We start from the raw sequence: 15440 nt of genomic DNA, 5'->3' as shown, positions 1-15440 counted from the left end.
AACCGCTATAGAGAGACGGATGGATAGACGAGAATTTTCCGGTACGTAACGATCGAGTGGACCTACACGATCATATCGGATAATATCACTTTTTTGTCGGAGGTGGGGAATCGTAGTAGCCGAAGAACGCGGGGTAAGCGACGCGTGCGCTGAAACGTCTACTACATAAATATCGCAACCGCGCTCCTACGGTAGTAACACGGACCGTGCTATCAGCCGCCCGTTGCCTTCATGAGCAGTACCTTTTAACTCTGCCACACAAGACCCGACGCGCGACTCCGCATCCACGGTCATCGATCAAACGATCATCTAGAACAGTAACACCTCGTACGATCGCTGGACCAGGAATAACAGCGGTGAGTAACGTATCATGGATTTCCTCTCTGAATCTACCGTGGATATTTCGTTAATGTGACACATTTCTGGACCAGACAGCGAGAAACGTATCGAATTAGATTTGTTCCAAACAGTGGCGAATTGACAGATCGGTGATTTGAGTTTTCTCACTTTTATGGTTTACCTTACGAATTGGAGGCTTCGATTAATGTACGATGGGAAGCTGTGCGATCGTTGAATTGGATGATGTAAGATTACTTTTTAGTGTCGACTAGATTCCTAGAAAATTTCAGATGAAACGGTTATTTATTTATAGTAATATCGATGTCTAACGAATAGAATGTCATTTACGAAGTGAGAGCGGTGATATTTTCCGTCATAGATTAATGTATTTTTAATCGTTTAAAAATGACAGCTACAATATTTATAGTAGTATACCATCATGCTCTAGATTACGTTTATAATGATAAAAAAGTTTGATTTTGACATACAGCTTCCGTAAAACGCATCCTCTTCGATGTAAAGTGTATTTTGCGATCATTGATCTGCTATAATTTAAATTTAGAACATAAAATTTCTTATATGCTCACTTATACGTGAACGATAACGTAAACAAGTGCAATAAAAAACCGTGTTCTTTTTTTTTTCTTCAAACAACAACAAAATGATAATAATACCACTAACCAAGTGATTATATTTTATCGTGTGGATGTACTTCAATTAATACGTTTTGAACGATAATCGAAATTTCCATCAATTTTTCACACTGATAAATTTCTTTAACATTTCACTGTGACAATCTATTCACGATAACACATTGATTCTTTCGAGTTTCTTTTTACAATGATAAAGACACTCATATAGAAATATAAGCAGTGTAGTAGCCGCCAATTGTTCCTTTAATAGTGTGGCATGCAGAAACTTTATTTTATAGACAGACGCTGTTTAAGCGCTTATCTTTCTGCTTGCAACGGAAACAATTATCTTCTCTCAAGTTAAACAAAGTATAAAAAGGAGAGTTTTGCACTTTGCGCGAACAAAAGAAACTCGTGATTCCTTAATAATGAATTGTACACATACTGTATCGCGTGGATAAATATGTAATCGTCAAAGTAGATAAAACCGTGTACTGTCCATATTTTATGTATCAATTTACTATATAGATATATTCTACTAATTATCTCTACGTTTAAATTGAGCTAATCTATGCAAAAATGTAATCTATGTAAAAATGTAATTCACAAGAAAAGTGTCTATTGTCTTAGGATAACCAAAGAAGATATTTTATTGCCGCGGTCTTTAAATTTACGTAAGCGAAGTGGAATTCACTGTAAATTTTAATTAGCACTTATTACCGGGTGTCTAGCTTTGCAATTGCGCCTATCTTTACTCGAATGTTTAACAAAAAAGGAATTACCTGGCAATTAGAATGTTCGTTTGTTACATTTTCCATCATTGTTATACTGTAATGTTTCACGTTTCTTCGTACGTGAAAACGTCACGACTCACTTCAGATCACCCACACCTTTTTCATCTTTGTTCTTTTGTACCTCGAAAACGATCATAGTCAACAACACACTCGACTCCGATTCCGCCTCTCGATTACGCTTGCAATTCATTTCTATTGACTTTTCCGCAGATGGTCAGAAGGATTAACCATCGTCTCGTACAAGACACTGACCTACATTGTCAAAATAGAACTCTGTCGAATTGTATGAAATTTTCATTCGACTTCATGTCGGCAGTTTGCATTTCAACCGATTGAACCGTAACTCCTGTGAACATGAAATATGCACGATTCAACGTCTAATGCGTCTGAATAAATGCGCCTATCCGGCACGATAGTGATTACCATGATACCAGGAATCGTATTTATACGGGCGAAGAAAACAAGATACAGAACAACGAGCTTTTATCCGGTTGATCGTCTATATCAACGCGACATTTCAACATACTTTTGAGAGCTTTTCAGCTTCATTCTCGTTAATTCAAGTTTATTTAAACGCTGTGCAATACTTTGGAAGTTGTCCGTGGAAATTGAAATTGCGCAACTACGTTGGGAACGTGTAATGATTCTAAATCTATTTTGATTAGCATCATAGTTTCTCATTAGATTGTACAAATTGATTTATCCGACTCAAGCTCTGTTTGATAGGTAATGCTACAACAGCACGTGTAATGTTGTACAAAGTTTCATCTCCGAGAGCATTTCGTCACAAAAATTACACGCTGGTAGGTGGACCAACGAAACCCTTCTGCTAATTAATTTCGCCACTTCAATACTTTAGTTACGACGTGCTCCAAAAAAGACCACTTGCTGCGCGCAGCACAGTATTCGAAAGTTAATTGCCTAAATACATGTACACGTGTACTTACATACATACGTATGGATACGATAGAAGTGTTCGATTCTCATCATCAGATTTCTGTTTCGTGTAAATATGAAAACACAGAATCTACTTTCCTCTTCCTACTTTCTATTGCATTATATTTTATTTTAGAGGCAGTATCCTCAACGGACGTCTTACGTCTCACGTACAGGTGTTGTCGTATACAAACTCAAAGTGCATGGAGACTACTTAGTCTCGCATTAATGCACAGCCAAGAAAGAGTCATCTTTAACCTAGACGCTGACTTTCAGTTATTAATTGCATAACAGTTCAGTCTACTCTGTGACTATGTACATACCAATGACAACGTGCGATTCCATGCATATTTACGATCATACGCGTGCATCCTATCTTTTAAATTCTAGTTGATCGTTCGGAGAATTGAACTGTTGCGCAATTGGAAGTTAGCTAGTTCGGTTCGGTGGTGCATTCAACAAAGTTGACGTACCGAGAAAGATCAGCGTTTCATTGTAAAACTGGATTGAATTCCTAGCACGAGCCTACCATATTGTCCGACTTCTAGCTATGTATTTTCGTTTCTAAAGAAACAAACAAGCCAGCTGACATGCATAGGTATCTATGCGCACGTGACTCCGTTGTTGGTTCACGCGGCACACTGAACCCTCGACAGTCCAAGAGTTCACGATGACGAACGAATTGGTCACCGGGTCTTGCGAATCGCATGTATACGCTTTCGCGAGTCTCCATGGCGATGGAACGTCAGCAATGTAAATCGATCCGGCGTTCTTTCGCATCAACAAGACTGGAAACGAGCGTGCTGATAGCGGCCAAGGGCCGCGGTAACACGTGTAATCATCGGGCGACGCGTGTCTGTTCCGAAAAGCAAAGAAAGTGTGTCACTAGACTCTTGCTAGATCGCTCCTGAAACCTGGCTAGCTACCGGTTCCAGCACGAACTCGCTCTAGAAACGCTATCTGGAATCTTGACGAATACATTACGCTTCAGGACTGCTATTTGTTTCGTGTGCAGATAATTTGCGTTCTCCGATATAATGGTGATTAGCGGAGAAATTTGTGGCATGGTTCGCGATGGTGTTGGCTCGAATGTAAGGTGGATCGATTGGGAGGCTCGGGATTTGTTTAATTTCGAACGTAGGGGATCGATGCAACAAGTAAAGAGAATTCTATCGCTAACATTTAGTTGCACCGCAACTGTTTCTTTAATTCATTTTTCGAAGTATTAAAAAATGGATAATTCATGTCGAACGTCACTGTTTGCATTCGCAAACGCGGTGTAATCGATCGTTCTGTATATACGTATAAAGATGTAGAACCTGTCCATTTAAACTGCTCGAAAATAGAAGAGAACTATCGGCTATGCTGGAAGCGACACTGTTTCTTTGTCACAGAGTTTCCTATTATTATATGTTGGATACTAAAGTAACGGATGTAGAAGCCAGAGGAAGCGAGAAGCTTCTTAATAATGCATTACGATTGTAGAAGTAATCAATGAAATGTTAGTGTACTTAGAAATTTGTGATTTGTCTCGTCAGAAGAGTTTTTCTCACGCCACTAGAATTGAACAGACATCCTTAATTAGTATCGTTAATTGCTTTCATGGCTTCTTTTCAATTTGATCTGAAGAGTGTGTACGCACGAAGCCGTTCATTTCGATGTATTACCCCCACCTCCAAAAAGTTGACCGGAAAATTACCTGAAAGTATCGAAAACGTTTAACAAAATCGCTAATGCCCTCGCAGATTCTTATAACACGTGTTTCAGCGAATGGAAATTTTAGAACCAAGGTTAAATGTAAAAAAGAACACTCTCCGACAAATGTTACGATTATAAAATACATTTCAAAATTCTGGCATAAAGCTAAAGACGAACTGTAATATTTGTATGTGTTACGTAATGACAATATGGTTTGGCATTTGTACATACATACACGATTGTGTTGCGTTAACATTGTACACACTTAGATACGTAACCGCATAGTTAAGCAGATCGTACGATGACGATTAAAAGAATGTCGAATGATCAATATTTTCCATGCGCGTAGTAAAGAATAGACTTATTCCACCAGATATTGCTGCTTTAGTAAAAATGTTGCCTTCCTCTGAAGAAACAAAACTCACGATACAGAACGATAATTGAACAACTTTGAAACTTACTGTTCCGTCTAGTATTTTATTAAAATAAGTCAAGTTCTGGAACAAACGATCAATAGAAATAGAGATTGTTCTTATCGACAGAAGTAGGTTAGCGGGGCACTTGAACATAATATTTTGTGAACTAGCAATTTACGATTTATTTCCATATTGTGTGCAACAGAGCATGAATTCAATGTTAGACGTTATAGGAATGAAAAAGCAAGTTCACAATTATGTTAATGCACTCGATACGATGCGACTAAAGATACGGTTCGTTTAAGAAATTGACAACACGTAGTACTCCAGCTCAACTATCTGTCTTCCCTGTTATCACATTTTGTACATCAGATAAGAGAATATTTACTACGAGTAACACTGATATTGAAAGATATCGTGTAGAGATAAATCTTATCGCTGTATACAAGACTACGTGTGGTCAAGTTTGTATAAACAGATGTACAAATAATAATTAACACTTTATTGATAATTATTTTTACCCAAAACTTATACCTGTACTATCTATGAATAACAGCTCACAATTTCTAGTAAACAGTACAGTGAAATAAAGGTAAATTATAAAGAAATAATTTATATTCGTTATACCTCTTGATTACTTATCTCGCTCAACCGCGCTCAAGGTTCTGGCGTCAACAAGGAACGATAAGTAAGGGCATTTGGGCAGGAAAAACGAAGCCTCTTATTCATTTGTTCTGTTTGCAATGCAGTAGCTCACTTTATGAAGGTCATTTAGTGGTTACCTTCACTTGTAACCATATAAATCGTACGTATAAATTTATAACGCATCGATATCTTGATGAAATTTTCATATTTAACTGGTTGACTAATAATCCTTTAAAGTCAATCATTTTTTTCATTTAGACAATAATATTGTCTTCTTAGAGATACCGTTTGGCAATGTATAACGCGTACGTACTTATGTATCTGTGAAATAGAGCCTATGTTATAGAGTATTCATTGATGAACAAAAATAATATAACAAAATAGATAGAAGAGTAAAGAAATTCGCTTACGCAGGAGGAATGATTTTAAAATCTATCCGAAATACCATGAAACCGGTATACTTGTTGAAATTCAGAATGGTAGGGAGAGGTATATAAACGATACCTGCTACAGTTTATGTTAGTGGACCCGTGAAGAGAACCTTGATATTTTGTGGTACCCCGTCTTTCGTTACTCTATTTGACTCTTTCTTGGTTCCCTTCGGTATCGAAAACTTTATCTTCAACTTGCGCCTCTAAAAATTCAGATATAATCGCTAGTTTCTCATATTCAGGCTTCGTTATCGCGTATTCACTGTGCATACGTTCCATACGTGTAAGTTCGACAAGAATCGATTATTGTAAGAAACAATCGACAGGCGTGATAATTCGACCGATTATTCGATCGACATTTTTTCAAAATGAATTCGAATATATTGATAAAGTTATGCGGAGTAAAGATCTTAAGAAATGTTGCTGTCAGCCAGAAGCCAAAATGGATCGTCAGCAGATGTTTTAGGTTAGTAAAGTTCGTAATCGTAATTAATTGTAATCTAGTATCTTATCTTACTAAAACAATGAAAAGAAAGTCGAAGTACAAACTGAAGATAGTATCGATGCAAACGGGAAAATTTTATCATACTGTAAAGAATGCTCAGCGTATGTACCGTTCAACTATTGTTACTAAGAACCTAACCTTTGTAACTGGCCCTTAAAACATTAAATATTTAATATCTTCTACGCTTTTATTGATTTTAATATTAGTAATTAAAAACGCTACGTAAATAAAATCGTTTTATGCTGAAATCGGGTTGAGTGGACCGCTGCTGGAAAGAATTAATCGTATTTTATTCAAGAAGACCGTACCTCATTCAATATCGAGAAGCTGTTTGCTTTATCGGATACCTTAGGAATACACCAGCATCATTCAAGGGAATATACAATGTCTCGACATGCTTTCCATAAATGGCAACTGACGAGAAACCGGTAAATTGCGTGGCGTGTTTCACAATGTCATACTACGGATGAACAGGATGCTCTGGAGAAATGTTGTTCTGAAGTACTAAATCCGAGAAAAACAAATGTTCTGATACAATTTTGCGATAAGATCGATTAATAATAGGATTAATAACATAAACATCGATTAATAATTATTATTGAAATTAGACTATTATTCGTATTAGTACTTAGAATAGATAACTAAATCACATATTTTTATCAGTGATTTTTAACTACGGTTATTATCTACTCGGAAACAGGAAAACACTCGAATATTGTTGTCAGTATTTAATCGCATGATTAATTGCTCTACTTGTCAAAGCAATCTTGATGTATAGTTTTATAAAAATCGAACCATTTTTTAAAGATAACTAATTATAGAGTAATACGGATTTGCTATGATTTCTTCGTTGAATATGAGGAATTGGATTAATTCGTGATAAAATGATAAATTTTTTAATCCCAAGTGTTTTGACTTCCATCTGTAAAATTATACTAAATTAACAATGTATGTATAGAACAGATAAAAAGAGACATTTTTAGAAAGATAGTATTAAATCATAACTAACTTTACACTCTGAACAAACGATATTCCATTTCCACGAGTAATATAAGTTACATCATCGTCGTATCTACTGACCACTATTATTTTTCATCGATCCTAGTATAAAAAATAAGGTTATGCAATGCACGAATGATCAAGTTAATCGTATCTTAATCTATCCATAACAAATAATAAACAACAAATACTATAAATAACACTATTTTCTAGCAAATGATTGCAGAATTTTGATCGATAAAAATCAGTTAGTAATATTCACCACTCAGTTGAAACAATCACTAAATGTCGTAGTTAATACTACACTAATCATTAAATAGTAACAAGCAACCTACGTGCAGTTAATGTTGATTAGACACGATTACATAATTGCAACGGAAAATTGCTCTCTGTATGTGTGCATATACGTAAGATGTATAATTTTCCAGTTTAAAAACGTATAGAGTAGTGGGAATTTTCCGTTGATTCATCAGTGACAAATATAATTCAAGAATTTATGCGTTGCCATTTTGAAATTGATACATTCGTTGGACATCTGTTCGTTTCAACAGAATCAGCTCTCAAAAACTTCACATTGCAACGCACGCATATGAAAGCGTCATATTTCACAATCGATTTAACATTTAATTTTCTATAATTTATGTTGTTTGTACTTGCCGATTTATTGGTCCCTTTAATCGTATGCATTATGCAGAGAAAACGTGAACACATGTTAAGAATAGTGTAGAATGACCTTCCTCAGCTTTCAAAATATTTGCACGTGTATGGTTAGGCTTCGTGACGTATATGATATCGGTTAAAGACCTTAAGAACGTCATTAGAGCGCGTTGCTCGTAGCCGGCGAGCTGTATACTTTCGGGTATTGCATGCGTTTCCCGCGTGTATGATGCGTGATGCCTGATGCGTGTTGCGTGATACGTGGGCGTACCTCTCTCTTTCTCTCTCTCTCTCTCTCTCTCTCTCTCTCTCTCTCTCTATCGCTCTCTTTTTCTGTTTGACCAAGAATAAATTGAGAGGATCCTTTATACTCATGCGCCGCTGCAACTGACACGTGCGAACGAGTTCTTGTTTAATATCGGTAACAGAAGTACGCGTTCTCGTCACTAAGTAGCGCCATCATCCAATTTATGCGAGAAATTCGATTGTTAACGCGACGAAAGACTTTATGACAAAAATTCAAGAAAGTCAAGTTAGTTATTTAAACTTACATCCTTACACGTTCGCCAATAAATATCGAGGCAAGCATTCGAACGTCTAGACACTGAAACTCGTGATTTATCAATGGATATAATCACATTTTCAAGTTCCCTTTGCTGTTTTACAAAACAAAATGTTTCATTGTTTGATTGTTATTTAAAGTATCACGTATCGTAGTGTTACGAACAGTACGCAATGGTATAATAATGTTTAGATTATATATAATTGTAGCATGTCCCGTCATGGGGAACAATATGTTTATTAAATATCATCCGTATCGTGTTGCAGTGTCACCATGTCGCGCATCATGCTGAAGGAGTCGCCGAACGCAGCCTTAGACAAAACTTTGTTAAACAAATACTTCGACCTACCTCAACCAGAGAATAAAGTTCAAGCGAAATACATCTGGATCGATGGTACCGGGGAAAATCTACGAAGTAAGACCAGGACAGTCGATTTTGTGCCGAAAAGTCCTCAAGGTTTGTATGCTTTCAAATATCTTCAATCGTAAATGAACGTCAACTTCTATTGAAAATAATGCAAACAGTTGTTATGCTAAAGAGAATTAAAAGTTCCAATAACCTGTGTTAATCTAGTAAATCGGAACAAATCGACCATTATGAAGATCAAATGAGCAAGAGAGGGAGGGAATCGCATTTGTAATTCAGATTTATGTAAATTGTGAGAAAAATGAAATATACACCATCTTATAGGGGCAACCTTTATGAATGCTTTTACGGTACGCTGAACACATCATTTGAAATACATCTCACATTTAATGCGATCCATGAATTCAGAAACATTATAAATCAGTTGTCGTTGCAAAAACATCCGAGTTATCTTAACTCGTGCAACTGGCATTATATTATCTAATCTTCAACATTATGTCACGATAGAAATTAATGCAGATAAACTACATACATACGTTCGATGAACATCCAACTATAGTTATGTCCAACATCTTGTATATTGAGTACTTGTTTCTTAAAACGTACGATTTATGTCCTTTTCCTGGTACATAATCCTTGATTCATACATACAATTCGAGCACCATGAACGATGTATGACGAATGTTAATATCACGTAAGGTCCGATGCGCAAAATAGTCGTTGTTTTTCAACCCTCGACACATTCATATGCATACATTAGCCTCGAATGTTTGTCAGGTTTACGAATCTCGTTTATCTGTATTCATGACGATTTGCGTTACGAAACCAGGCAACATGCAGAATACGCAAAAGCAATTTTATTTGTTTGGAAAGAAGGCGCTTCTTTACAATGAAGCACTGTATTTATATCGATAAAAAGGAGGACCAATTATAGGTATACACATTATAATACCGATTATACATATAAAGAGTTATTAATATTTATAGTAATTACATCTTTCTATATTGTAGAAACATCTTCACAGTTATGCACAATGCATAACGTATCGTTCCAAGTTATTTAATAATTACCCCTTAATATGTATGTGCTTTTCTCCATGCCTGGTGATGCGAGAATAAAATAGAATACTCTATTTTTCTAATAAAGTATTGGTTTATCGTTTACAGAACTGCCAGTGTGGACGTACGACGGAAGCTCAACCTACCAAGCGGATGGCGCAAACAGCGAAATTTACCTTTGCCCGGTGGCGATTTACAACGATCCCATACGTCGCGGGAACAACAAACTGGTTCTCTGCGACACTTATTACAGCGACATGACCCCGACCGCGTCGAACAAGCGGTTTAAATGTAACGAGGCTATGGAAGCAGTTAAAAATCAGGACCCATGGTTTGGGATCGAACAGGAATACACCCTCCTCGATTTTGACAGGAAACCGTTCGGCTGGCCGAAAAACGGTTTCCCTGGTCCTCAAGGGCCATACTATTGCGGCGTGGGTGCCGACAAAGTGTTCGGTCGCGACATCGTTGAGGCGCACTATCGAGCCTGTCTTTACGCCGGTGTGAAAATAGCCGGAACGAATGCGGAGGTGATGCCCTCCCAATGGGAATTCCAAGTCGGTCCAGGTAGCGGAATATCAGCGGCTGATGATTTGTGGATCGCCAGGTTTATTCTTCACCGCGTGGCTGAAGAATATGGCGTGATAGTTACTTTGGACCCGAAACCAGTGGACGGTGCGTGGAACGGAGCTGGTGCGCATACAAACTTCTCGACAAAAGCGATGCGTGCCGAGAATGGTATCGCGGAGATCGAGAAAGCAATCGACAAGCTGAGCAAGCAACACCTGAGGCACATTCAAGCGTACGATCCGCGCGGAGGAAAGGACAACGAGAGACGTCTTACGGGGAAATGTGAAACCAGCAGTATACACGATTTCAGCGCCGGTGTCGCTAATCGTAACGTCAGTATTCGCATCCCTCGTGGAGTCGCAGAGGAGAAGAAGGGGTATCTGGAAGACAGAAGACCAAGCAGTAACTGTGACCCTTACTCAGTGTGCGATGCTCTGGTGCGCACTTGCATCCTGAACGAATAAGAAACATCAGAATTTTTGACTATATAAAGGAAAAATTGGACAAGAAATTCTATAGTGCAATTGTGATTAGTAATTGCCGCTGAACATATCTTGTGCAAATTTGAAACAAGCTTGCTTGAAATAATTGAAGTCTGGACGTACAGTGAGAAAGACAATTTTCTAATTACCAAAATGTTATTTACTAATAAAATGTGATTTCACCGAACATGAAAAGATAGAAAGTTAATATGTACAATCTGTTGTACGTCCAGTTTTCAATTGATTTTGTCAAGATAAAAAAGAAAGTAGGGGAAATAATTGCGAATGGGATGTTTGTTAGAAATAACTTTTCTGTCTGAGTAATATATTTTAGGAAATCGTATTTGATATTTTTAGAATAACAAATGTAATGTGGAATCCTTATAATTGTGTATACGTACCCAGGCAACACAAGTTGTCAGCATGGTGTCGGTGATGTACTGCCACTGTTCGCAGACATCGGTAACATATCCATAGCAATCTGTCATAAGCGGCAGTGCTCACACTTTGTGCCTATAGCATTGTGGTGACACGGCGTATCATGATACCATCGTGACACCAGAGCAACAAACGTGTCACAGTTTTTATTGCCAAACTAGCAGCAGGAATAGTGCGGAGACTACTCCTTTAGATCCATTTAAATGAAGCTCTTTAAATTACTATTTTTATATTTTTTGAAGTTAGAGAGAAATAGCAGACTTATATGCAGCATATTTTCATTTTTCTTTTTTATTAGATATATTCTCGCGAATATACAAACATTCTCGCGATATATAGTTTTTAGCATCTGTGGCAACTAGAAAAACAGAAATATACGATATATATGTAAAGAATAAATAAAAGAAATATTTTAATTAAATCTTTCATTTCAGTACATTCAATGAATTTATTAAAAAGGTATGTACTTCCTCTTCGATTTACATGAATTTTTTGCTTTATTATATTAAAACAACAAACGACTGTTATTGTAATGCAATTCATTACCTTGCAAACAAATGTATAATTCATTGAATATCCTTAAAAAACTATGGTGCCATCGTATCACAACGTGTCACGCTGGTATTACGATAGTGTCGCGGCACATGGTGTCATCCAGTGCTACTTTAATGTCACTACTCACGTGTGCTGGTGCTACGAATACGTCACAGCACGCATATTGTTCCAGTGGTGACACATTTGATACTGGGAAAGAAGGTCGACACTGCGTAGTCACTACCTGCGTCGCGTGTCATAACACGCTGTGCTGTCTGGATGTTTACTTACAATACTTTGTAGAGTGCTGCGATGACATAACACAATATCAAAATTCGTTTACAAAATTGTTCGTCTAAACGGGTACACTTATTATTCCAGAGTGTAAAAGAAACGAAATACGTTAGATAATAAATATTATATCTTTTTTGGTACCTGAGAATGGTGATGGGTGCCATGGTTGATCGCATGTCGTTATAATGATGCACGAGTATTAATCGTGGATTTAACAGAGATACAACAGTTTAGGAAGTTGAATCAACACGTCCCTGTAATCGCAGTTATCGCGATTGCTTGTGGATTCTGCAGGAGTGATATCGTCTGATAATTTTATCATTACATTAGAATAAATACATAACAAAAGGGGAAAAACATGGTTGATGTAACATGTACATTGTATATTTTCATATTTCTATGGTATATTTTCATATTTGTATTTTCTATGCTGACTTCTTCGGCGTAATTGTATACTGTAACCATTGTTGACAACTTTTGTTAGCAATAGTTACCACTGTTGCCGTTATGATAATAAAAAGCAAAATTTTCTATGAAGAATCAGTGTTCCCTTACTAGTGCAGAGAGAACATTCACTTTGTTACAAAATAAGGAAAAAAGTAAATAAGGGAAATAAGTGCTGCGTTCACTTACATCCTTTGCTAAATTATTAGTGTTAAATTATATGAAGTATCAAGATCTATAATCACAAAAATATTAAACAAATAACATATAATTTTAATATACACATGTACATATAATATACAAAGTTATGATCGTTCTATCAACGATCACTGATTCTCACTGAAGAGAAATATAAATGAGTTTATGTAATACTTATTTTCTAACAATTGTTTCCTTTATATATCCTTAAATGCTTATGCAATGTAAACACATTTTCACTCTACGAGAGGTATTCCTCTTATGAACTTTCTATGCCACAGAAATGCAGTAGTTAAGGAGAGGCAATACCATGTTAGAATATAACTCATGTGCTCGTTTCGCAATTCTACTTTCGTTTGACTACCTACTGGATATTGATCAGTATTATTGTTGGAAATCATTTCTATATATATAGGAGATGCATCACCCTTTTTGGCCATTGCATCCAAATCTCTGAAAAGTGAACAGCACATAAATCTATTATTCTCAACCAGCATATTACTTTTGCCATGAAAATATGAACGACGATGTGTAAATTGCTACAAGCAGGAAGGTGCTATCTTTACAATTATTTATCCATGAAATAGCGTATCAACATTTTCACATACCTGTAATACCATATATCAGTATGCGGTCGATTTTTAGGGACAAATGGTGGTCTTCTTTCGTTCAGTCTTAAAATGCCTGTAATTTCTGTCTCATCCTTTATTTGACTTTCCTTCCTCCTTTTTGGATTCTTAAGAGAACTTGGGATCCAACCACGATTCACCAAAATTGTTAAGCTGAGGAATATATTTTAAACTCACAACATAAATAAAGAATACATTTTTTTAGAACATTTTTATTAATAAGCTTACTTACTCTCTATCTGCCAATTTAAAGGGAGTAACGACATGATATCCCCTTTCATTAGTTGTCATAAAACTATTTCTGTTTACAGGTGCACCGTCTACTAATAAACTTCTATGTCCCACGATAAATTCTTTATCATATAAAAATGTTCCCTTCAGTTTAATAGGATAATATTCTAATGTTTCCAAATTTTCTAAGCTAAATGAAAATTTTTATCATCCCATATAGAATTTTATAACGTACACTTTGTATAAATTTGCTTCGTTTACCTTTCTGGCAACTCGACGGGTTCATGACTAGTACGAGATTTCAGTTTCTCTACTAAATCTAGTTTCTCTTGGCGTCTTTGAATTTGCCACGTGCCAAGCATAAACGCACCGATTGGTATGCTCTAGTTTTACATAAGGTAAAAAACAAAGATGCGGTTACTGATTTATCAGAATTTAATTGTTGTAATTTTTCATTTATAATATACAACTTATATTCTGCTCCTTTTCTCTTACCAATAAACTATATGCAGCAATACCAATCTTCTCCTCTTGTTTATAAGTAGGAAGCTCGTACTGTGTTGGAGGTACAAACAAGTTGGGTTTCTTAATTTTGGTCTTCTTAACATTTGTAACATTAGAGAACGACCGCGACAATCGCTGCTTAGTTAAAATCCAAACAGCGTTAGCGTTAAACGAGTTCCTCAATTCTGTGCAAACTTTACTGATTACTGATTTCATCTCTCTGAATGTTTGCTCCGGTATTTACAGATTTTACTGCTCTAAGTGTGCAATTAGCTATAATATTCAAAGACCAGTAACCTAGTGAAAAAACAGCGTGCGCATAGTGCCGCTACTGTCTTGCGGACGGTAGGTAACGCTTCTATAGCGATCTATAACTATAAATACCTCTATAACACGACTTTGTTGTACCTACAGGCGTGATAAGTTAGCGGTACCATGATGGTGTTCCACAACGTGCTGGCACCGCCTAGTATCACAACCATCGACGAGTACAGACGTAAATTGCTATGGAAGCGATGTCACGCGGCGCAAGTGACATCACAGTGCTCTTATTGTGACAAAATTGTGCTGTCAGGACATATATTTTAATAGTTTTATAGTAATCTATTTTATATTTCCCGCTTTAGAGGTAAGAGAGAGAAAGATATATAAGAAAGCAATAAGAAAGAGTGAAACAGATGCTGCAGACCCTACTCTGGAACCCGTGACACCATCTCTGTGAAAAGTGCTCAAACTGGTCGCACATCGTTATCGACGGCGAAGTGAACTACTCAAGAACTACTAGCGCCATCTCTGCGTAAAGTAGTGAAACTAATGATCGACCAGTTTCAGCGCCTCTCCAACAGATGGCGCTAGTAGGTTTTCAGTATGGTGCTGTTTGAAATGTTATGTGATTTGTTGTGTTGTCTGGGAAGTTCATAATTATAATCGATCTAGTTAAATCGAGTAGATTGACGAAGAAGAAATTTAAATGAAAATTCAATCAATATGATCTAAATTCCACGTAAGTATGGATCTCCAAATATGATCCAAATTTCCTTTCTTTCACATATTTAGAAAAGCATTTTGGTGCACTC

The 15440-nt window shown here is 36.6% G+C and overlaps 2 protein-coding genes across 2 annotated transcripts; one reads left to right on the top strand and one right to left on the bottom strand.

Moving 5' to 3' along the window:
- The first annotated feature begins 203 nt into the window (after nt 1-203).
- On the top strand, nt 204-11435 carry Gs2 (glutamine synthetase 2). Its single transcript, XM_076893317.1, has 3 exons — nt 204-356; nt 8881-9071; nt 10149-11435. Exons 2-3 carry the CDS (start codon nt 8888-8890, stop codon nt 11072-11074), a joined length of 1110 nt encoding a protein of 369 aa, XP_076749432.1. The 5' UTR covers nt 204-356; nt 8881-8887; the 3' UTR covers nt 11075-11435.
- A 1188-nt stretch (nt 11436-12623) lies between these two features.
- Nucleotides 12624-14451, bottom strand: Surf1 (surfeit locus protein 1). Its single transcript, XM_076893686.1, has 5 exons — nt 14356-14451; nt 14122-14243; nt 13862-14050; nt 13609-13782; nt 12624-13453 (listed from the first exon to the last, which is right to left on the bottom strand). Exons 2-5 carry the CDS (start codon nt 14220-14222, stop codon nt 13237-13239), a joined length of 681 nt encoding a protein of 226 aa, XP_076749801.1. The 5' UTR covers nt 14223-14243; nt 14356-14451; the 3' UTR covers nt 12624-13236.
- Nucleotides 14452-15440: the final 989 nt, after the last annotated feature.

The sequence above is a fragment of the Xylocopa sonorina genome, chromosome 4, assembly GCF_050948175.1.
Source record: "Xylocopa sonorina isolate GNS202 chromosome 4, iyXylSono1_principal, whole genome shotgun sequence".
In the NCBI taxonomy this organism is placed as follows: Eukaryota; Metazoa; Arthropoda; class Insecta; order Hymenoptera; family Apidae; genus Xylocopa; species Xylocopa sonorina.
The sequence above is the reverse complement of the archived record's forward strand: the minus strand, read 5'-3'. Positions and strand labels throughout refer to the sequence as shown.

Bases quoted from the DNA above. Each gene is read 5' to 3' on its own strand.
- Gs2 (XM_076893317.1), top strand. From the start codon at position 8,888: ATGTCGCGCATCATGCTGAAGGAGTCGCCGAACGCAGCCTTAGACAAA. The intron at 9,072-10,148 runs GTTTGTATGCTT...TATCGTTTACAG, and splicing joins TGTGCCGAAAAGTCCTCAAG to AACTGCCAGTGTGGACGTAC.
- Surf1 (XM_076893686.1), bottom strand. From the start codon at position 14,222: ATGCTTGGCACGTGGCAAATTCAAAGACGCCAAGAGAAACTAGATTTA. The intron at 13,783-13,861 runs GTAAGTAAGCTT...TATATTCCTCAG, and splicing joins TTTAAATTGGCAGATAGAGA to CTTAACAATTTTGGTGAATC. The intron at 13,454-13,608 runs GTATGTGAAAAT...TTCACTTTTCAG, and splicing joins ACTGATATATGGTATTACAG to AGATTTGGATGCAATGGCCA.